The 23,636-nt window shown below is 49.9% G+C and overlaps 1 protein-coding gene across 1 annotated transcript; it reads left to right on the top strand.

Annotated features, from left to right (window-relative positions):
• Positions 1 to 15,125: 15,125 nt before the first annotated feature.
• LOC147105092 (pepsin A-like) lies at positions 15,126 to 22,942 on the top strand. Its single transcript, XM_086011168.1, has 9 exons — positions 15,126 to 15,277; positions 15,375 to 15,537; positions 16,300 to 16,417; positions 17,643 to 17,761; positions 19,066 to 19,265; positions 19,594 to 19,713; positions 21,100 to 21,244; positions 21,885 to 21,983; positions 22,139 to 22,942. The coding sequence occupies exons 1-9, from the start codon at positions 15,222 to 15,224 to the stop codon at positions 22,283 to 22,285; spliced, it is 1,167 nt and encodes a 388-aa protein (XP_085867294.1). The 5' UTR covers positions 15,126 to 15,221; the 3' UTR covers positions 22,286 to 22,942.
• Positions 22,943 to 23,636: the final 694 nt, after the last annotated feature.

Raw genomic sequence — 23,636 nt, 5'->3', positions numbered from 1 at the left:
TGGAGAAGAAGGCAGAGCGCGGGAGGTGCCATTGAGCCGCGGAGAAGAAGGAAGAGCGCGGGAGACGCCATTTTGAGAGGCCGCAGCGGAGAAGAAGGGCGAGCGCGGGAAGGAAGGAAAGCGCGGGAGATGCCATTTTGTGCTAGCGGAGAAGAAGGGGAAGCGTGGGAGGCGCCATTGGTGATAGTTAACACACAACCAAGGATGCCGAAGAGTGGCAGTATCTCTACGTTCGACAATGAAGTCGAAGATTGGGCGACATATGTGGAACGTATTGAGGTGTACTGCAGGGCGAATGAAGTGCCAGATGCTAATAAAGCACTGGTTCTGTTAAATTCCATGGGTGCAAAAACTTATGGGTTACTGCGAAATCTAATAACCCCAGAGAAGCCGGTAAACAAGAATTTTGAAAGCATAGTAGAAATCCTACAGGACCACTTAAACCCCACACCACTGCTGATAGCAGAACGATTTAAGTTCCATAAAAGGAACCAACACAAAGATGAAAGCAATGCTGAGTACCTAACGGAACTGCGCAAGCTATCGAAATACTGCCAGTTTGGAGCGGGACTAGCAGACACGTTAAGGGACAAGTTTGTGTGTGGGCTACAAAGTGAAGGAACCCAGAAACGGCTTCTATCAGAAAAGGACCTTACGCTGGACAAAGCTTTCAGGATGGCAGTATCACACGAAGCAGCCGCAAGGGGCGCTGCAGAGATACAACAGAGACCGCAAGAATATGGCACCAACGAAATGACCTATGGAACAGGGAAGTGCTATCGCTGCGGCAGAACAACACATGACCAGAAAGATTGTTGGTTCAAGGACCAAGTGTGCAGACAGTGTGGGAAAACAGGACACATAGCAAGAGTCTTCAGGCCTGGGAAGAAAACCAACAGTAAGAAATCTCCACAGGAGAAGTACAAAAAGGTACACCAGGTGATGGACAGTGGTTCAGATGAACAGAAAAGTGACACAGACTCCGGAAGCAAGGAGCTGGGTTGTCTGAAACTACATAATGTAACCGAAATGGAGGATCACCAGACTATCTGGGTTACACTCAAGATAGATGGAGTCCAAGTGGAAATGGAATTGGACACAGGGTCAGCTCTAACAGTCATAAATCAAAGAGACTACAAGCGGCTATTTTCACACATTGAAAGCTACAGAGATTGTCTTGAAGACATATACGGGGCAAAAAGTCTACCCCAAAGGAAAAATAAGGGTGAAAGTGACATATAAAGGCCAGGAAATACCTAAAATGGATATATATGTATTGCCAAATGGAGGACCACCACTGCTAGGACGTGAATGGATCCGGAAGATACAATTAGATTGGCATTCCATACAGGCACTGAAGGTTGAGGCCAAAAAGGATGACGATGTCACACCTGGACGACTGTCAAAAATGCTAACTGACGCAAAAGAAGTGTTCCAGGAGGGACTAGGAACACTAAAAGGAATAACAGCAACAATTGAAATAGAGGAAAATGCAAGCCCAAAGTTTCTGAAGGCCAGACCAGTGCCTTATGCGATCAGACCAGCTGTTGAAGCAGAGCTGGAAGGGTTGGAACGTTCAGGAGTACTGTCCAAAGTGAACTGGAGCGAGTGGGCTACACCCATCGCTCCTGTAATGAAGAGGTCGTTGAGTAATACGCCTGGGGAACCAAAGAAGGTCCGCATCTGTGGGGATTTTAAGGTGACAGTGAACCCAGTCCTTCACACGGTGCAATATCCGCTTCCACGTATTGAGGATATTTTCGCCTCGCTATCTGGTGGTAAACGCTTCACCAAAATTGATCTAGCCCAGGCGTACTTGCAAATGGAGGTAGAAGAAGCTTCGAAACATTACCTTACGATCAACACTCATAAAGGTCTCTATCAATACAACCGGCTGGTGTTTGGAGTAGCCTCGGCTCCGGCTATTTGGCAAAGGGCGATGGATCAGGTCCTGCAAGGGATTCCAGGGACCCAGTGTTATTTGGACGACATCTTGGTCACGGGCGAAAATGACGGTGATCACCTCGCTAACTTGGAGAAGGTGCTCACCAGATTAAAGGAGTATGGGCTACGAGCTAATCGCCACAAGTGCGAGTTTTTCCAGAAACAGATCTCGTATTGCGGCCACGTCATCGATGAAGAGGGGTTACATAAGTCCCCTGACAAGATTGAGGCAGTAGTCAAGGCTCCAGCACCGGAAAATGTGTCACAACTGAGGTCGTTCCTCGGGCTGGTAAACTATTACCACAAGTTCTTACCAAATTTGTCCACGGTATTATACCCACTGAACACCCTACTGCAAACAGGGGTACCATGGAAGTGGGATGATGAATGTAAACGAGCTTTCCAGAAGTGCAAAGAATTGATCACATCAAAAGAGGTGTTGGCCCATTTCAACCCAGCACTACCAATTCGTTTGGCATGTGATGCATCACCCTATGGGATTGGAGCGGTGCTGTCGCACAAATTCCCAGACGGGTTGGAGAGGCCAGTAGCCTTTGCGTCTCGGTCACTAACCTCAGCCGAGCGCAACTACGCCCAGATTGACAGGGAGGCCCTCAGCCTAGTATGGGGAGTAAAAAAATTCAACCACTATCTGCATGGGCAGAAGTTCACCTTGCTGACTGACCACCAACCACTTGTCTCCATCTTTAATCCTAAGAAGGGCGTGCCAGTAATGACTGCACAGTGGTTACAAAGATGGTCCCTGTTTCTAGGGGTGAATCAATATGAAATAGAATATAAAGGACCGAAACAGCATGGGAACGCTGATGGGCTATCGCGCCTGCCACTGCCTACTGTGGAGGAAGCACCAGCAGTGGACCCTATCGAGATATTTTATTCGTCGATAATTGAACGATTGCCAGTAACAAACGCGGATAGAGAAGGAGACCCGCAATGATCCGACGCTGTCACGGGTATATGAATTGACGGTGAGGGAATGGCCAACACATGGCGACTCACTGTTGCCAGCATTCTCATCCAGAAGAGAACAGCTGTCAGTATGCCAGGGGACAGTGATGTGTGGATCCAGAGTGGTGATTCCACCCAAATTAAGGGAGAGAGTGCTAAATGAGCTACATGAAGGTCATTTGGGGGGAGTGAAAATGAAAAGCCTTGCTAGGGCTTATGTGTGGTGGCCGGGAATCGATCAACAAATCGAAGACCTAACTAAGAGCTGCTTAGGATGCCAGAAGGTCCAAAATGCACCACCACATGCCCCTCTACACCCATGGGAGTGGCCCTCCTCTCCATGGCAACGGGTGCACATTGATTTCGCTGGTCCATTCATGGACTCAATGTTCTTAATAGCAGTGGATGCTCATTCAAAGTGGCCTGAGGTGATAAAGATGTCTTCAACCACTACAGAGAAAATGATTGCAGTCCTACGGACCATATTTGCCAGAAACGGTTTGCCAGAGCAGATCTGCTCTGATAATGGACCACAGTTTGTGTCCGACGAGTTCCAAAAATTCATGAAAAGGAATGGGGTAAGGCATTACACATCCGCCCCGTATCATCCAGCCACAATGGATTGGCTGAGAGGTTCGTACAAACCTTTAAGAAGGCGATAAAGGCCATGTGCGACGAGGAAATTCCACTACAGCATAAGATGGACAATTTCTTATTAGCCTACCAAAACGCGACACATGCAGTTACCAACCAGACCCCGGCCACAATGTTCTTTAACCGAAGGTTGAGATCTCGTCTGGACTTGCTCAGACCAAATGTGTGAAGAAATGTTGAGGACAAACAATTCCAGCACGTCAATGAGAAGCCGACAAGGAGCTTCAATGTCGGGCAACCAGTCTTGGCCCGTGACTATCGAACAGAGAAGTGGCAGCCTGGAATGATATGTACAAGGCAGGGGCCATTAATGTACACAGTGGATGTCGGGGAGAACATTGTGAGATGCCACGTCGATCAGATCTTAGCGTCACAGGAACGCGTCAACCCCATGTCTCGAGTACCTGGGGATGAACCCGACATACCGGTAGCATCTACTTCAGACCCAGTAGCAGTGCTACCCAATGAACTACCTGATGAAAAGGGGTCAGAATCGCCTCTGCACCAAAAACAAGAACCTCTGGAAAGGCGCTATCCCGAAAGGGTCAGGAAGCCGCCCCAAAGACTGAATCTATAAATGGACTTTTGTTATTTAATGTACATGTAAAAATGTAATTGTTATTTGAATATTAAGGGGGTTATTATTAATCTAAAAGGGGAGGAATTGTAGTGTATGTGCCTTTAAGTCAGAACTACTTTTTACAGCTCCTGTATACTGTAGTACCGGCAGTGACCACACCAGTATATAAGCTTTGCGCATGTCTCTGTACCCCAGTCTAGAGATTACCCTCCTCCAGTAAAGACCTGTTATTTGTTAATGTACAGCATCCGTGTGATTATTTATCCACTGAACCATGGATCCAACAGTGATCAGAGCAGAGCCTCCTCCTGTCCTTATCCAATGTCCATAGATACAGCCTTCCATCAGAGTCCATTGGATAATGAACAGGAGAGGGAACCCTGGCTTTGTCCCTTTCTTGGGCTGGAAAATTGGAATCAATTGTAACACTGTGGTTGAAAACAGTTAACACACACGTGCAGGCACAATTGTTTTGTAGGCATACGCAGCAGCCAGATTGCGAACAGCAAAGTCCCACAAACAACAATGAGATGAATGACAGTGAATCGCTTTTGGTGGTGGTGGTTGAGGGATGAATGTTGGGTAGAACACAAGGCGAATCCCTAGTCTTCTTTGATAAAGTTTAGCTGAACAGGCAGAACGTCCCACAGTTTAATATGGCATCTGAAAGACAACACCTCTTACAATGTAGCATTCTCTCAGTGCTGCACTGAAGTGTAAGCCTAGATTATGAACTCGATTTTGCCAGGCCCGAGGAGGCGGGATTGGAGGCGTGTGAGTTGTTAAAATCGCCAAAAATGGCGGGCGGGCCCAATCCCGCCTCCATCCCGCCTCCAAGCAATTTTCCCAAAGCGTGTTTTCGGGCCCCCCTTTCCATCCCGCCTCCAAGAAGTGGGAAAGGCCCTTAAGGCCCTTAACAACCACTTAATAGCCTCTATAATCCCATTTAAAGAGGCCTTTCTGATTTTTAGTCATTGCCCCCATCCCTCATGCCTCCTCTGGAACATGCCAGGTAATGCTGGTGGCCTCACTAGTAGATTACAACGGAGTTTTCACCAATGATCATTTGAAGGTGGCAGAACTTTATTGTTTCAGGTCTGGGGGAACTTTTAGCAGGCATACTCAGTGTTGTGGAAGTTTGGAGCCTGACACCCATCTCCAGTGTGACCTCCTGGGAAACCCCTCTCCCCGCCTTGACTAAGCGCTTCTTCAACTGAGGCATATACCAGAAGCATGGCGACCATTTAATTCCTTTCCTCCTGGACATCAGATTCGGATGAAGACCAGCCACGGCTGCAGCAGAACCATGAGCAACAGCAGCACCAACAGCAGGAGTATCAACAGGAGCGCCAAGCTGCTAGTCACCCACCTGAAGATGCACAGGCCAGATGTCACCAGAGCGCGACCACATTGCTGCCCGGGATGCAAGGGACACACTCATGTTGGTCACATTTGCTTAGCCTGTACAATCAAACACTTTTGCCTCGCACCTTCTTACCAGGGTATCAACACTGGACAAGAACCTGCGGATTCCTATCACTCTGACCACCATACTGACAATTGCAAGTCGCTCTAAGCCCTCAATGTTGAAGTCCCATTGCGAAATGACACACGCCACAACTGCAACAGTTTGCCATCAGAATTTTTTATCACAACAAGCAACTGGTGGCATTTCAAAAATAAACACAACATGGCACCCAAGTGACTACCCTTGTGACTTCTTGTGCATTATCTTCCCCTTACGCATGCTCCTACATGGTGCTTCCCCTGTGGCTTCAGCAGATGTGGAGACCACTTGCTCACTTTCTTGCTGCTCCTGTCTCGACACCTTTGGCAGGTGTCCTCTGGGGTTGCGAACCTGTGAGGACTCGGCAACAGTCTGCTGCTGCTGCGGCTGTGCAGGGGTTGAGACGCCGATCTCAGTTGGGTGGGGACTCTGGTGGGGCTCTGACCGAGGGCTCTGCAGTGGCATGGTCATGTGAGCACTTGGAGAGGAGCCCCCACTTCCTTGTATGCCACCAACATCCCTCTCATGGGTCAGCCCCACTTCAGAGCTAGCAAGTGGCTGGACAGCACCTTGCTGCACTGCAGGGGGGCCATGAGGACCCATTTCTGCACTGGAAGTCCTACTCCAGAGGACTTGCATGAAGGTCTGGTTTCTCTGCTCAATAGCTGACCATCGCTCCTCAAGAGATGTCAGTCTATTCTGAACAATGACCATGTTTTCCATACCCTGGCGACTAAACTCCTCCATGGACGTAGCCATCCTCTCATCTACCGTAGCCATCCTCTCCTCTATGGTAGCCAGCCTTACCATGGAGGTAGCCATCCTTTCCAAAGAGGTTGCCATCCTTTCCATGGTGATGCGTTCATGCGGCAATGCCTCCACAAAGGCTCTGCTCATGTTAGCGATGGACTCCTCCATTCACTCCACACTCGCAGCGACCCTGGAGACAAAACCTGTCAGAGACTCCTGCACCTGTTCCTGGAGTTCCAGCACCACTCTCCTTCTGGATGGACCCGGAGGCACATGGTCGACATGCAGCGGAGCCGAGCTGGGAGCGTCCTCTCCACTGCAACGAGGACTCTCCACTGCTGTCCCTGTCTCCACCATCAGCTAATGCTCACTTGTGAGCTGTGATACACCAGGTGACAACACTACTCTATGTCCCAAAGGTCCCACCGAGGTGTGAGTGTCTGCACTGGTGCAGGATGTGCTTAATTCTGCTGATGGAGCGCCCTCAGAGGTTGCAGCTTCTTCTGAGGAGTCTGGAAGCTCAGGCTCTTCCTCCTGGACAGTGGGGACAGGGGCTCTCAATGGTCCTGTGGGGAGTAAAGGAAAGAGTTAGAGATGTGAGGTAAAGGTTGCATGCACATTGAATTGTGCAGATGATCATAAGTCAATCTGTTAGAGCATCAGAATCATTATCAGTCACTCATGCAATGTCAATGAGAGAGATGCCAAACTATTCTGTCACCAGTTTGCTGTGATGCGCCCGCCTGTCCGTCCCCCACTTGGGAATCCTCCTCGATCCCAGCAATTTCCAGGGCCGCCTCCTCCGAGGTGGTGAGCTGGGCTACTGAGGGTGGCCCTCCTCCTGTCCTCGTTCTTTCCCTCTTATTGTGGGCTCTCTTTTCCTGCAATGAGGGACACAAGTGGAGTTTGAGTGAGAATGAAGGAGTGAGTGAAGAGAATCCATTGCATAGATGCTTAGAAGGATACCAAGGGCCCTCCCTGTGTGTTGTAAGTTGTTGCTATTGCATCACAGTGATAGAGAGTGTGAGGGCTGCATGGTCAAATAGTTAAGTGAATGTGACCATAGAGAGAGAGGGAGTGGGTAAGGGTGCAGGGATGTCAGTGTCAAGTGGGATGTGGAGGAAGAAGTTGGCAAAGCAGAGTGCTGGTGAGGAGAGGCGATGGGGATGAGATTGAGGGTGATGGGAAAGTCATACTCACTTTTCCTGTACAGAGAAGGTCATGAAACCTCTTCCTGCACTGCAGCCAGGTTCTGCGGAACATAGAGATTGCATTGACCTCCCGGGCCATTTGCAGCCACACAGCTTTAGATTTTTGTGGTGGCTTTTTTCTCCCTGAGGAAGGGAAGAGCACCTTCTTATTGGTTCTTGCTCCCTCCACCAGAGCTTGGAGGGAGGGCTCATCAAATCGTGGAGCACATTTTTGCCTGCTGGTGGACATATTCGTACAATAAATTGCTCAGTACAATCAGCATAAAGATTGCAGTCTCCAGAAGAAGCAAGGCTGCTTGCAGGCCTTAAAAGCAGCAGCACTGATGACATCTTCGGAGGCGACTTTCTGGATGGAAAGACTAATTGGGCCAGGGGTTCCCACACGCTGGAAATCAATTGCCCAATTAGGGGAAAATCCCACTTTTTCAGCACTTCAATTAGGAGTCGGGGTCCTGACACGATTTCCGCCTGACACGCCCCAGCCCGCCCACACTGACAATATCCAGCCCAATGTGTTCAGGTTCTGGACTGGGGCTTAAAGCCACAACGTTATGACACAAAGGTGAAATTTCTACCACTAAGCCAAGCTCTACACCTGACATAAGAGCACATTTCAAATGCACAAATCATCCTCTTGCGGTTAAATGACTTTTCTAAATGAGCAGATCATTCCTCTTCTTTCTTTATGTGAAACCAAATTAACAAATAAATTGTAACTAAAAACCAATAACCCCTTAAATATACCTTATCCCCTCAAATTAAAATTTGATTATTTGAACTAATTATGCACTCCAGTCCCCGCGGCGCCCACCGGTCACGCAAAAGCTCGAGCGTGCCGGCGGACACCGCGTGCTCCATCTCTAGGGCCACCCGGGCGCGAACAAGGCCACGGAAGAGGGGGAGGCAATCCGGTCGGACGAACCCCTCGACCGCCCGCTGCCTGGACCAATTAATGGCTTTCTTGGCCAGGCCCAGGAGCAGGCCCACGAGGAGGTCCTCCAACCTGCCCGCTCCCCTCCGCACGGGGTGACCGTAGATCAGGAGCGTGGGACTGAAGTGCAACCAAAATTTGAGGAGCAGCCCCTTCAAAAAATGGAAGAGGGGCTGCAACCTCTCACACCCCATATATACGTGGAACACGGACTCCTCCAGACCGCAAAACAAACAGGCGGTCTGGGAGTCCGTGAACCTATTTAAAAATCTATTGCACAGAACTGCCCTGTGCAACACCCTCCAGGCCAAGTCCCCAATAGAACAAGGGAGGACTCCCGCATAGAGAGACCCCCATTGGGGACCTCCGTCTCCGTCCGGAGGTAAAACGGCACGCCACGGCGTGTCCGGACGGCAGGCGAAGATGGCAAAGTGGAAGGTGTGCAAGAGCAGCCCGTACAGGAAACCCCTCCGCAATGAAAAAGCACGGAGGGTATTTTCTCGAGACGGCTCAAGTTGTGAGGCACCGATCCCCGAGGGGAGTTTCGGGGCAAGGCGCCGATAAGGAATTCCGTCCGAACGGGAGTAAGCTCGGACGGGATCTCCCCACGCGCCCGAGCCGCCTCGACACACCTCGTGGCGTCGGGGGGCAACATCGCTTTCACCGCCCCGATGGCATCGACCGCGAGCCGGACGTCGACCCACGACATGCGTCGCGCCAGCTCCTCTGGCGCCATCCAGCCCGCTCCTCCGCCATCGAGTAGGTCCCCGACTCTAGTCACCCTGCCAGGCACAGCCCTGTGCTCCGCCAGCCACCCGAACTCGCGGACGTGGAGGTGCGGATTCCTGAACAGCGGCTCCCGGAGGACAGCCGCCGCTCCTGACGGGGGAGAGCTCCGCCTGGAGGCGACGGAGTTCCAAACCCATAGTAGTTCCTGGTAAAAGACAGGCAGCTCCCGCAGGCTCTCACGCCTGCCGCTCACCTCCAAAAACAGGAGCTGCGTGTCGTAATTGAGGCCGTGCAGCTGGCGGAAAAAATACGTCGCCAGCGCACACCATCTTGGAGGATTCTCGACGTACAGGTATCTCTGCAGCGTCCGAAGACGGAAAGTCGCAGCCTGGGTGCGGAGGCACACCAACGCCTGACCGCCCTCCCTAAGCGGGAGACTCAGAACCGCGGCAGCGACCCAGTGTATCCTGTTGTTCCAGAAGAAGTCGACGAGCTTCTTCTGTATCTTGGCGACAAACGCAGGGGGGGGGATCAGAGTAACCAACCGGTACCACAACATGGCGGCCACCAGTTGGTTTATGACCAATGCCCGACCCCTGTAGGACAACACTCGGAGCAATCCTGTCCAGCGTCCTAAGCGAGCGGTGACTTTGGCCTCCAGCTCATGCCAGTTCGCCAGCCAGGCGTCCTCGGCCGGGCTGAGGTAGACTCCCAAGTAGAGGAGGTGCGTGGTACTCCAGGCGAAGGGCCCGAACTCCTCCGGTAGAGAGTCCACCTGCCACTGACCCACCAGGAGTCCAGAACATTTCCCCCAGTTGATCCTGGCGGAGGATGCGTCCGAGTAAATCTGCTGGCATTCCCGCATCCTCCGCAAGTCAACGGGATCCGTGACCACGAGGAGCACGTCATCGGCGTAAGCCGAGAGGACCACCTCCACGCCCGGCCCTCGCAGAGCCAATCCCGCCAACCTCTTCCGCAAGAGGCGCAGGAAAGGCTCCACGCAAATGGCATATAACTGGCCGGACATGGGGCATCCCTGACGCACCCCCCTCCCGAAGCGAAGGGGCGCCGTCAAGGACCCGTTAACTTTAATCAGACACTCCGCGGCAGCGTACAGAAGTCGGATCCGGGCGACGAAATGCGTCCCGAACCCGAAAGCGCGCAGAGTCCCGAAAAGATACTCGTGATCCACCCTGTCGAACGCCTTCTCCTGATCCAGGGAAAGGAAGGCGACCGACAGACCAGCCCTCTGGGAATGGTGGACCAGGTCCCGGACCAGATGGATGTTATCGTGAATGGTCCGGCCCGGGACCGTGTAGGACTGGTCGGGATGGATCATGCGGGCCAGCACGGCGCCAAGGCGAACAGACATGGCCCTGGCAAAGATTTTGTAATCCGTGCTGAGGAGGGAGACCGGGCGCCAGTTCTTGAGGAGGCGGAGATCACCCTTCTTAGGCAGCAGGACGATCACCGCCCTGCGCCACGAGAGGGGCATCTCCCCGGTCGCCAGACATTCCCCCAGGACCCGCACGTAGTCGCCCCCCAGGACGCCCCAGAACGCCCTGTGGAACTCCACGGTCAGCCCGTCCAGCCCCGGGGACTTCCCCCTGGAGAGCTGGCGGAGGGCGCCGGACAGCTCCTCCAAACTCAGAGGAGCGTCCAGTTTTTCGGCGCCCTCCAGGCCGACCTTCGGCAGGTCCTCCCACAAAACTCCGCGCGCGTCCTCGCTGGACGGATCCGGAGAGAACAGAGCCCCGTAATAGGCGCGGGTCTCCGCGCGGATTCCCTCCGGATCCGAGACCGGAGATCCGTCGTCGGCCAGCAGCTCCAAAAGCTGCTTACGGACCCCCCGTCTTTTTTCCAGCGAGTAGAAGAAGGGGGAGCCGCGGTCCAGGTCCCGCAGGAACTGGATCCGCGACCTCACGTACGCGCCTCGGGACCCGACGAGCCGCAGGTCCTTCAGCGCGCCCTTCTTCTCTTCGTACGCCAGCCGCAGGGCCGGGTCCTCGGCGACTTGACCGAGACGGGACTCCAGGTCGAGCACCTCCTTCTCCAACTGCCCGACCCGGGCCTCCCGCCTCTTGGTCGACCCCTTCGCGTACTCCTGACAGAAGAGACGGATGTGAGCCTTGCCCACATCCCACCATAGCCTCAAGGAGGGGAAGCCCCCCTGCTTCCTTCTCCAGCCGGCCCAGAAAAGACCGAACGAATCCCGGAACCGCGCGTCCTCCAGCAGCAGGTTGTTAAAGTGCCAGTACGCGGACCGCCCCCCAGCGCGCGGCGGCACGAGCTCCGCCCACACCAGGTGGTGGTCCGTGCACGGCACCGGCCGCACGGAAGCCGTCGGAACACAGGAGACGTACGCCCGGGAAATGTAGAGGCGGTCGATCCTGGACGCTCCTCCCCCAGACCTCACAAAAGTGAAGGCGCTGGAGTCGGGATGGAGATTACGCCAGACGTCCACCAAGTCGAGGGACCCGACCAGGTCCCTCAACTTCCCCACCGACGCCGGGCTCGGCTGGGTACCCGTGCGGTCCCTCGCCTCGAGGGTACAATTAAAATCCCCCCCGAGGACGACGCACTCGCCCGCGTCGACGGAGCCCAAAAGAGTGGACACTTCTTCAAAGAAGCGCGCTTGCTGCGCACCAGCCTGAGGGGCGTACACGTTCACTAGATGGAACGGCACGCCCCCCAGGCGAACAGTGACCTGGAGCAAGCGGCCCGGCACGAGCTCCTTGACCCCCAAGATCTCCGGCTGAAAATGCGGGGCCAACAAGATAGCCACCCCACTGGAAACACTGGAGAGGTGATTCATGTTGACCCCTCCTTGCCACTCCAGGAGCCACGTAGCCTCGTCTCCCGGAACGGTGTGGGTTTCTTGCAGGAAGCACACCGCATACTTCCCGTCCCGAAGGACCGAAAAGTTTTCAAATCTGCGGCTAGCATCCCTGCTGCCGTTGACGTTGAGGCTGGCTATGGTTATCTTCATTACAGAAGCACAACCAACCCCTACTTAAACCTAACGGGGGAAGGGAGGGCGGCCGCTAGTCGACCGCCACTCCCTTAGCAGCCCGGTGAGGAATGCTCGGAACCGACACAGCTCGGACGGGCTCACGCCCGCGTCCGCACCCATGGTCTTGTAGGCGACGCGGGCCGACCCGACGAGCAGCGCCAGCCCCGACCATCTGTCGAGGGCCTGCTGGGTCCTGCGGCGACCCTGGCTCGTGGCCACAAATTCCCGGAGCTCCCTGATGGGAATAAGAACGAGGGGGGTCCCGGCGAGGGGCGCGAGGTCATCCATCGCCTCGTCGGCGATGGACTCTAAGTCTTCCTCCGCCCCCACCACCGAGTCCCCGTCCTCCTCCGGGGGGTCGCCACCGGCGGCCGAACCGTCCGCCACGCAGTGCGCGTCGGGCGGCCCGGCCGCGACAGCCGGCCCCGCCTCCGCCCCGATCCCACCCCCAGGATCGGTAGCGGAGGATTCCCCCCCGGGCTCCTTTAGGGGGGCCGGGCCAGAAGGCGGCGGCGGCCCGGAGACCCCCTCCGCCCCAGGCGCCGGAACGACCGGAGAGACCGGAGAGACGGGAGAACACGCGTACCCGATCATCTCCAAGTCGCCCGGCGCCGGAGACACAGACGGAGGGTCCCCCTCCGCCACGCCACCGGCCTCCGACCCAGCAGATGGGGTAAATTTTCCACAAACCTCGACGAAGTCAAGCAGCACCTGGGAAAGGTCCGGGCCGCTCTGGGCGAGCTCATCATCAGAGGACTCGCCCGGCCCGGTCCCCTGGCCACCCGACCCGTCGAGGGGTAACGCCACCGACAAAGGATCCGTCCCCGCCGTGGGTCGTCCCGCGACCCCCCCCCACGGGCAGGGTCTCGTCCCCATCCCCGGGAGGCACGAGCCGGGCAGACGCTTCTGCCTCAGCTTCCCCAGGGACAGGCGACCCCTGCCGTTCGCCCGTAGTAGTGTTAGCGGTGGGGTGGGGCGCAGTGTCCGCGGCGGGCGACGACTCCCCCTGACCGGAGGGGCCTTCCACCTCCCTGTCCCCCCCCTCGTCCCGGGAGTCGCGCCTTCGCTTGAGCGCGGAGGGGTAAAGGGAGGCCTCCATGTCTTCAGGGGCCTCCCCTGCTCCCTCCAGAGGAGCGAGTTCTTTGGGTCCCCCGGACCCAAGCCCGGCCGCAGGTTCCGGCGGTCCCGCCTCGGCGGTCACGGCCACGGGCTCAGGCACGGGGTCCCCCCCCGCTCCGCACTCCACTATTAGCGCCGCGATGCTCTCGGGCGTCAGGGGGTCCATATCAAAGGGTACGCCCTCCTCGGGGGGACCCACCCTATGGTGTTTGTTCTTCCCCAGCGCCTTTTTTCCGACCGGACATCCCTCCTCCCCCCCGCCGGAGGCCTGGACGACGATGGCCTCCGACGACGACCGCGCCCCGTTAGCTTTTGTTCGGGAGGGAGCGCGGCTAGACCCGGAGGGAGGAGCGGCGGCGGCGCCAGCCTTGGCCGCGCCGGATGACTTGGCGGCCTTGGAGGCGGGGCAGTTTTTCCGCACGTGCCCCACCTCCCTACAGGCGTGGCACCGCACGCCGTCCGTGGTCCAAAAGACGCGGTACGGGGTCCCCCCGTGGAGGACCGTGAAAGCCCCGTTCGTCTCCCCCTCCCGCGCCAGCTGAACAAAGGCTTGGCGCCGGAAGGAGAAGACATGGCGAAGGCTGCCTTCCCGGAGCCCGAGCGGGATCGGGGAAATGCCCGACCTCACCTCCCCGAGTTGACGTAGGTGGGGGAGGAGGAGCTCACCGGTGATATAGGGCGGGACGTTCGACAGAACGACCCTCTGCGCGGTGGCCTCCAGCGGGTCCACCGGCAGGAAAGTCCCGCCCACGGTGAGCCCCTGAGCGATGGCCAGGGCCACCGCCCGCTCGGACTCCAGGAAGAAGACAGCCTTCCCATACATTTTTGAGGCGGCGACTATGGCCGGGGGGCCGACAACCCCGGCCATAGCCTTGACGCACGCCTCAATAGTCATGTCGGGGTGGGTGTAGCTCTTCACCCCGAGCTTGACGGTCATCAATCGGAACGGCGACGGGGCAGCAGCAGCAGCGGGAGCGGCCGAGGCTTTGGCCGCCGCCGCCGCATATGTCATCGCCGGCCCCGTCGCCGCCGAAGAAGTGCTCGCCATCGTGGGGTGGTTTTCAGGAAGAGCCACACCCACCCCAAAAGTCACAGGCCCCAAGATGTTTAATGGCCTTGGTCGTTAAGTCTTTCCCAGAGCAGAGGGAGTGTAAATTAACTGGCCCGCCTCTCCCCTTGATGGTATTAATTGGAAGGGGGGCCCTTCCTTCCCTCTGCTCAATGGGTCAATAGAAAAATAAAAAAGAGGTGCCTTTTGGAGAGGCAGAGTGAGGACAAGGAGAGAGAAAGAGGGGGATGGGAAGAAGGGGAGCAGATCATTCCTCTTGCAGCTGATGTTGTCAATTGAAGCCCCTCAATTAAAGTATAATCAGGTAGCACACTCCTGGGAATACAGCATCGGATAAATTTCTATCTCTTAAATGTTATATTCAGCAGTGAAACTGTTATGTTATCTTCTGATGCACATGTGACAATTCTATTTTGTGGTTTTGATAAGACTGTTTTTAGCCTGATTTCCAAATATATTTATAATTGTGTTATCAGTCATAAGGCTAAACTTTAATACTGCAACACTTAACATGTTTATTATAATCCAAATTAATTACCACTTAAGTTGAATAGTGTCCTTAATAAAAGTGATTGTGTTTGAGGTAAACTAATCATGAGTATGTTAATATTTACTTCTCATATTGAATGATCTTATCTGAGTCCTCGTGACAATGGAATGGTTTGAACTCAGCGAGTATAAATGTTGCTGCGCAGACGCCAAACTTTAGGTTCCAATGAGTGTCTGAACCAATTCAACTGACAAGATGAAGTGGCTACTCATCACGCTCGCTTGCATTCAGCTCTCTGAATGTATTACCAGGTAGGAAATCATTACCTAAGGATCAGACATGGAAAGTATAATTTGTCACCAAGGAACAGTAAAAGTTGATGAAATTTCTAACTTCTTTTCTTTACAGAGTGCCCTTGTTTAAGGGTAAATCTGCCCGTGAAGTTCTTCATGAGAAGGGGTTGCTGGAGGACTTCCTGAAGAAGCATCCATATGATCCCTGTTCAAAATTTGAAGGACCGTACCAGACCCATTCCCTGGAATCAGCAGAACCAATGATTAACTACCTGGATGTAAGTAATCTGTGAGGTCTGTAAACAAAAGAGAAAAATACAAACAAATGTATATCTTATTATGCATTTATTTTAGCTTTTGCCTATAATTTATTTTCTTCTCAGAGCTAGTTTTTATTCAAAGGTAATAGTTCAGTCGCAGATCGTCTGTGCTGGTAGACCATATGCTGTAGATCTTATACCTACTATAACATAGACAGCAAGGGCTAATGGATAGGATTCAGCTGTGCTAGCTTATGCTGTTGACAGCTGTGAAAGGACTGGTGATCACAGCATTGAATCCTTTTGATCTGGAGGTGGGACTTCTGGTTCAACGTGAGAAGTTACTGGTGATTTCTGGTAGACCCACCGACTAGCAACCCCTGGCCGAAACATTGCTGATGGTTACTAGGTCATTATTTCTGGATACCCTTAACTAGTATGGCTTGTGCTGCTGGGTGGGCTTTTGGCAATGCTGGCAGTATTGTCGCGATGACACCTGAAATCAAAAGAGCTAATGGTCAAAATGCTCCACATCAGCCCAAACATGACATACATTATTCAATATAATACATAGAAACAGAGTGATCTCTTATTCTCACTCATTCTTTCTCTTGTATTTAAATGGAATGCAGACTTCTGCTTCTGTACCATGTGATTTCAAAAGGAGTGATCGGGAGTTTTACTTTTTCTGAGGGTATAGAGGGATATTAATCTAATAACACATGTTGCACTGGTATATTTCCATTTGATACATTGTGGTCTTTTTGTTTTTGCTGACAGTTGTCATACTTTGGAGCAATCAGCATTGGGAGTCCACCACAGAGCTTCACCGTCATCTTTGACACTGGCTCATCCAACCTTTGGGTTCCATCAATTTACTGTTCTGGAACACCATGCAGTGAGTTAATATTACCCTGCTGTTAAACACGCTTCCGCTCTTAACGTTTCTTATTGTTAGGGCCAGCTCTGCAACTAGGATTGGAAGAGAATAACATTTCTGGAACAGTCACAGCTGGCGGTGTGCTGAGTAGGGTCGGGCGATACCCTGCCATCTCACTTGGTTACCTCTGGGCTTGGAGAGAAAGTTAAACAGAGCTTTGATTTCTTGGAGGTTTTAGCTGTGGTTATTTCTCTCCCTCTGGAGATGGGCGAATCCTAGGGTGGATATACACTGCAGATGTAGCATTGGCATAAAACAATTTCCACTTCGCACCAATGCTAACCTTGCAGTCTAAATCTGTAGTTAGGGCCCAGTCTAACTCGGGAGTGAAATACCCTGAAGGTGGTAGCCTCACATCACTTTGATTGACGTCATATGAAGTGTACGTACAGTTTAGTGTCAAACCTAAGTATAATGTTGAACAATCCTTTTAAATCTATATGACTCCAATTTAAATATCTAAAGAGCAGGGATTCTACCCTGTCCATTCTCTAATATAAATGTCTAACTGGCAGGAAAGAGCGCTGTGCAGTTGCGTATCGAGACAGGAACAGACTTTACTCCTGGGCAGCATTGTTACAGACAAAGATAATGGGCAGTGCAAACTTTGAAACATCAAAGCAGATTGAAAACCAGAAAGAAGTTAGAAGGATGTTGCTAATCCTTAGTGATAATTAAGCTTCATAAGTAAACTGAGCAAAATCAAACATCTACAATGAAGACAGATTCTCCAAAATACAGTGTCTAGTTGGAGTTTACTAGGTTTAAGCTTACATTTACTGAGTAGGCAAACAAGAGGACAGCGGACCTCCCCTAGTTTGGCAAGTAGCATCTTCCTTCGCACACGTGCATACTCACACACAAACCATAACCTGACACCCATATACACACCTCCACACAGAGCCCCCCGCAACTACATACACACACTAGCCTCACTGAAACATTATTCAAGCGTGAAAGTTCCTGACCCTCCTCATGCTCCCAGGATCTCCCTCCAAAGAAAAGGCAACCAGTAACTACACACATGAGGCTGAAGAAAATTGGGTGGGATGCTTGGTAACAAAAGTAAACCTTTCCTTAAATGTGAAGAACTAGATTATTTTTTGGCACAATGTTTGATCCAGCACTGGACGAAGTGCTGAAATCTTTTTATTAATTTGATGAAATGGATGTTTCTTTGCAGTGAAGCATCACAGATTCAACCCAAGAAAATCCTCAACATTTACTTCAAATCACCAGCCCCTGTCGATCCAGTATGGCACAGGCAGCATGACTGGAATACTGGGATATGACACTGTCAGAGTAAGTAGACTGCAACCTTCATCAAGTAAATCAAAGCCCAAAGCAGTGATAATTGCTTACCAAAAGCTATAGGTTCAAAGATAGAAAGACCTTGGTATCAAACGTAATGAGTTCTATCAGTTCAGAAGCCAGACAATTGAGTGGATGTGTAATGATGATGTAGCAGAGCAGAGGGTGGCTTGAGCAGCAAGTCGATGATTTGAAATAAAACTAATTTTAAGTCAGACTTTTGAAATTTATTGACAGAAATCATTTTCATTGGAACAATACAAATTTGATGAAAGTACTCCCTTTCTCCAACCATTCAGTTCAACTCAGACCTTTACGCCGATTTGTGTTGTAGGTGGGATATGACATCATTTAGATGTCAGCCTTAGTTCAGTGGTAGCACTCAGAGTCAGAAGGTTGCTTGTTCAAGTCCATTTGGGCACATAATCCAGACTGAGAGGGCTGTACTGTTGGAAGTGCCCACTCAGGTGGATGTAAATGATCCCAAGATACTAGTCAAAAAAGAGCAGGAGAGTTCTCCCAGATTCCTGGCCAACACTGATCCCTCAACTGCCATTGCTAAAAAACAGTTTAATTGGTCATCTCTCTCACTGCTGTACTCGATTGGCTATGAAGCGCGTTGGGACATCCTGAGGTGCTATATAAATGCAAATTCTTTCTCTTTCTTTCATTTCTGGTTTTAGATACAGAGAGAAAAAGAAACATATTACAACAACATTTAACAAGTAATGACCTGTAGAATCTCCTTAAAACACGAACACTAAGAAAGCATTAAGTTCTCCTGGTTTATCAGCAGAGCCAATTTTATATTGACATGATATAGACTAGAAATTGTGAAGTTAACTCGGAAAAGCAAAACTGTTAACTTCAACACTTACCTCCCAACACTAATTACAACTAACATCTCTGGTAAGTACCAAAGAACTGAAATCATGGGGTCACTTCTAAAATGCTTGCACTTTGTAACAAAGGGGCATGAAACTGATGACGAGATGGACTATCAGTGGCAGTTGGTTGTGAAAAACCTACTCGCTAAGTGCGATCAATTTATGAAGAAGCTACCATCACATCAGAATATTTGTACCTCGAGTCTAAACGTCTGTAATCTAAACGGTTTGCCCACAGTCACATATCAGAGGGGCAGTCAACATGGTTGCAAAAGAAATAAGCAAATCTCCACTAACACATAAACGTTTTTGCAGAGGGAACCAAATCAGTCGTTAACTATCCAGTGGATATAATTCACAGGATAACGTTCTGCTTAAGTCCCCATGATTTGTCACTTGTTTTTCCAGGTTTCAAACATAGATATCAGCAAACAAGAATTTGGTTTGAGCGAGACCGAACCTGGTAGTTTCTTTAGCTACTGTAAATTCGATGGAATTCTGGGCTTGGGCTATCCATCTCTTGCAGCATCAGGTGCCACAACTGTGTTTGATAACATGATGTCTCAGAAGCTGGTTCAGGAGCCCCTCTTTTCTGTGTACCTGTCAAGGTAAACATTTCTTATGCATTTGTTGCTGCATCTTCTTTTCCTGAATGAAGCAGAACCCAGATTAAATCCTGTAAAATTCAGTTAAAAGGCATAATTGCTTGATAGGGTCCTATTGGATGGTATGAGCTTCCTGGAGTACTTATAGCAAGGATACTGACATATTGCAATCAATGACTTTTAGTAACTGTTTGGAAAAATGATGTTTTAGATACAATATTAAATAGGCAGCGACACCACCAGGTGCTAGACCTCTAATCCAGAAATATTACAATGTTAATGAAATTGTTTCTTTGTCTCTGAGCTTTTTTTATTCACCTTTGTTTTACAGACAGGATGGCCAGTCCGGAAGTGAAGTTGTATTTGGTGGAATTGATTCAAGCCACTACACAGGTCAAATTAACTGGGTACCCGTCACTCGTGACGCCTACTGGCAAATCGTCATTGACAAGTGAGTGATTACACATCTACAAGTGCAATAGTTCTGAAAGTGACATTCGACAAATCAATCTTGGAATAAGATCAACTTTTATCGAGACAATGTGCTGATGACATAATTATTTATCATTCTCAGGAGTAAACATTTGTGGCAGGCTGGTTACAGTAAAAATCTCATTTGCTGTCTTTCAGTCCTGCAATCAATGTTTAACTCCAATCATATGAACATAAGTAGACATATTTTACTTCAAGTACTTTTAGTTAATAGTGACCACATGAAAATTCTGTTGGTAGTCAAAGGCCAAAGCCCATTTTAATTACATTTAAGCCCCATTCACACAATGAAGGCAAGTGGCTGTCTGGGGGCAACCATAACCTTATACTGTATTGGCATTTTTGTTACCTTATTGGTTTGGCAGGGACAACGGGGCCTGACATATGGGCCTGAAGTTGCCCGGCAATTTTATATACAAAGGTATCCAAATGTGCCATCAATTGGTGGAACTATTGGAGTCATTACAAACCACTTTTGGTTGGTTCATAGCTGTGCCCATGAATGAGGTTTCTCATCGCAATGTCAGGAACTGGGACTTGGGGCACCTGTTCTTGACATCCTTGGACCAACAGCTATTAGTGCCAGTGGAATGTGGAACGCAATACTGTCGGCTTCTCTACTGAAGCCCCAGAAGGTGGCTTTACCAAACTATGGCGAAAGATATGAACTAAAAGTACAGGATTAAAATACTGAGACTGTGTTTAACATCTCAGTTATGTCAGAACTTACTGAAAATATAACGAATGTCTCCGCTGATTAGGAAACCCAGCTTGGTATTACTTATTCAATTAGTCTAATAAGTCATAGAATCATAGAATGGTTACAGCACAGAAGGAGGTTGTTCGGCCCGTCGAGCCCGTGCTGGCTCTCTGCAAGAGCACTTCAGCTAGTCCCACTCATAGAGTCATAGAGTCATAGAGTTTTACAGCACAGAAAGAGGCCCTTCGGCCCATCGTGTCTGCGCCGCCCATCCATCCCTGTCCAGTCTAATCCCATTTTCCAGCATTTGGTCCATAGCCTTGTATGCAATGGCATTTCAAGTGTTCATCCAAATGCTTCTTGAATGTTGTGAGGGTTCCTGCCTCTACCACCCTTTCAGGCATTGAGTTCCACATTCCAACCACCCTCCAACCACCCTCCCCCGCCCTTTCCCCGTAGCCCTGCAAATGTTTTCCTTCAGGTACTTATCCAATTCCCTTTTGGAAGCCACGATTGAGTCTGCCTCTACCACCCTTGCAGGAAGTGCATTCCAGATCCTAACCACTCGCTGCGTAAAAAATTTGTAAAAAAATGTCTGGCAGTTTTAGATCTTTGACTAACTCTTGATGCATTTTTCTCCCTTAGGGTGACAATCAATGGTCAGGTTGTGGCCTGCAGTGAAGGTTGTCCTGCCATTGTCGATACTGGCACTTCTCTTCTTGTTGGCCCCAGCACACCCATCAAGAACATTCAGCAGGGCATTGGAGCAACTCCAACTTACTATGGCATGGTAAAGATGGCATGTTACAATATCTACTGTGGAGTGGGAGTGTCTGAGTCTGCATCAACAATTGTTTCACACTGCAGCCTGTAGCAGATCATTGAAGTTATTACAAAGTAGAAATAGATATAGTTGTAATAATATTGCAATTTCTCATATATAATTGGCACTGTAACAAGTTCCCTCAGCCTCTTGGGGGGTGTTAAATTAAATTCCATAGAAATGAGGCAACAATCACTGTAGCATGGATGTACTGCCCCAGAAATATTTGGAAATGCATCACCATTTGTAGCAAGTTCAAGGTAAAGAATCTTTACATTTTTGAATCTACTCATTCAAGGACAGAAAGTAGTGCTGAAATAGGCCACAGCGTCAGAAGAAGAAATGCACAACCCCCAATCCTATTGTTGTTTTAACGTTTAGATGAGCACTAATATTTCGAAATGTTTCAGCATGACGTTGCTAAATTGATCTTAAATATATCCTGGGAACACCTAGAACCATTTTCCTTTAGCCTGTTTGTTTATTCCAATTTCACCTCATCTTAATCTCAGTAGTGATTACCTAGTCACGCCATTGCGCTATAAATGACCTGTGGTAAATCCCTACACTGACACAATCACTGAATACTGTTACTATTTTCTTGCAGGAATCCATAAACTGTAACGCTATGAACAGCATGCCCGATGTGGTCTTCACAATCAATGGAGTTGACTTTCCTCTTCCTGCCCGAGCGTACACATTGAAGGTATGTTAGTGGACAGCAATAGGCTGCTAGAATAAGCTTAACATTTCAAAAGGTGTAATGGAATAATTTTTCAGGAATTAATCAAACCTGCTGTAGAGATCACTAAAGGAGATAGACATGTGACCCAGTGTTAATTGTTTTCCTTTCTCTTACAGTACAACGACTACGACCAAGTAAGCTGCACCAGTGGGTTTGGCGTCACTGGTGGAGACCTCTGGATTCTGGGAGATGTGTTCATTGGAGAATATTACACTATTTTCGACAGAGGGAACAACCACGTGGGCTTGGCTCGGGCTGTCTAATTTATTCAGCCATGTTCTCATTGAAAGCACACCCTGATTCGCATTTTCAGGTTGAATTAAGCCATCACATGATTCCCCAGTGCAGCAATTGTCACCTGGTTGCAGAGTGTAAGAGATCAAGGCATGGTATCTTGGATGACTATAAACAGAGATACGCCATTGACTGCTTAGCTGTGGCTTTGTGCTCAGCAATGCTTTGCACTAAGTTACAACTGAAAGACAATGAAAACTGAAATAAAAATTCAATCAATGCCTTGTCAGGGTGGGCTTTTAAAGGAATAGTCTTAGAACATTGGTTCGGCATTGGAAATGAGAATATTGATATAGTCTAATTATATCTCCTCTGATTGTGTAGCACTTTCACTCAGTTCTTTCTTGGTTCTGACATTCAGCTGTGATATATTATTGGTGCAGTGATTCACTCCAGAGCCGTACACATTTCTGCTGAAGGTGGACGAGCTCTGCAGTGAAACCTGATTTGATGTAAATGTGATCCTAACATCACACAGCAGCTTTTTCTATCCTTTGGAATCTCCTTATTACAACAGTTTCTACAATTGTTCAATAAAATATAATCATCAACCGCATACTCCTAGCTTTCCTGCCTCTTGTTCCTTTTATGTCTGTGTGGGCAGGGGGCCTCAATTCATTTCATATTTGCTTTGATTTATGCTGTGGTTAACTCATTGAAATAGTTACAAAAGACAGGCAGGCATTTGCAGATCACATGAGAAGTGACTGTTGAATGATGTTCTCAGATATTTGGACAGGGGTGATGGAGTCTAGTTTTGGCTATAATTGAGGTATCAGAATAATTCAAATACATGCACCCATTGATTCAAGATGGTGGATCTCATTTCCGTTTGGATTGAATTTTCATGGACCCTGGCCTAGAACTTTTAAAATGGCCAGCAATGTTACCCACATTTCTGAGAGACAATTGCCCATTTTTTTACGGGCACCGCTGACCTTGAAAAAAGTTGCCCACGTTGATTTAGCAGGCTCTCGAACGTAGATTTCCTCTTTTCCAATGTCAGTTTCAATTTGCCACCTTCTACAGGGGATCTGTGGCGTAGGGCAGGCTGCAGGCAGGCTGATCCACCAATCAGATTGAAGAGTTCTTGCAGACAGCAGAGCAGGAAGTAAAAAGCAGGGAATATAAATCACATTAAAAAAATTGTACAGAAAGTGAATAAAGATTGGGATTAAGGGAGAATCGTAAATATCAGAATAAAAACTTAAAACATAAATAAATAATTTTTATTTTGTTAAAAATCTGCAATTTTTAAATGTTCTTCTGAGGGACTAAGTCACCACACTTGTAAAATTAGTTTTTCAGGGCCAGTGAGTT

This window comes from Somniosus microcephalus, chromosome 18 (assembly GCF_052327205.1).
Source record: "Somniosus microcephalus isolate GS21.2 chromosome 18, FLI_Smic_1.0, whole genome shotgun sequence".
Taxonomy (NCBI): domain Eukaryota; kingdom Metazoa; phylum Chordata; class Chondrichthyes; order Squaliformes; family Somniosidae; genus Somniosus; species Somniosus microcephalus.
The sequence above is the reverse complement of the archived record's forward strand: the minus strand, read 5'-3'. Positions and strand labels throughout refer to the sequence as shown.

What these genes read in the sequence shown, in the direction of transcription:
- LOC147105092 (XM_086011168.1), top strand. Translation starts at nt 15,222, where the DNA reads ATGAAGTGGCTACTCATCACGCTCGCTTGCATTCAGCTCTCTGAATGT. An exon ending in CTCCAACTTACTATGGCATG is followed by an intron (nt 21,245 to 21,884) that starts GTAAAGATGGCA and finishes ATTTTCTTGCAG; the next exon opens with GAATCCATAAACTGTAACGC. An exon ending in CCCGAGCGTACACATTGAAG is followed by an intron (nt 21,984 to 22,138) that starts GTATGTTAGTGG and finishes TTTCTCTTACAG; the next exon opens with TACAACGACTACGACCAAGT.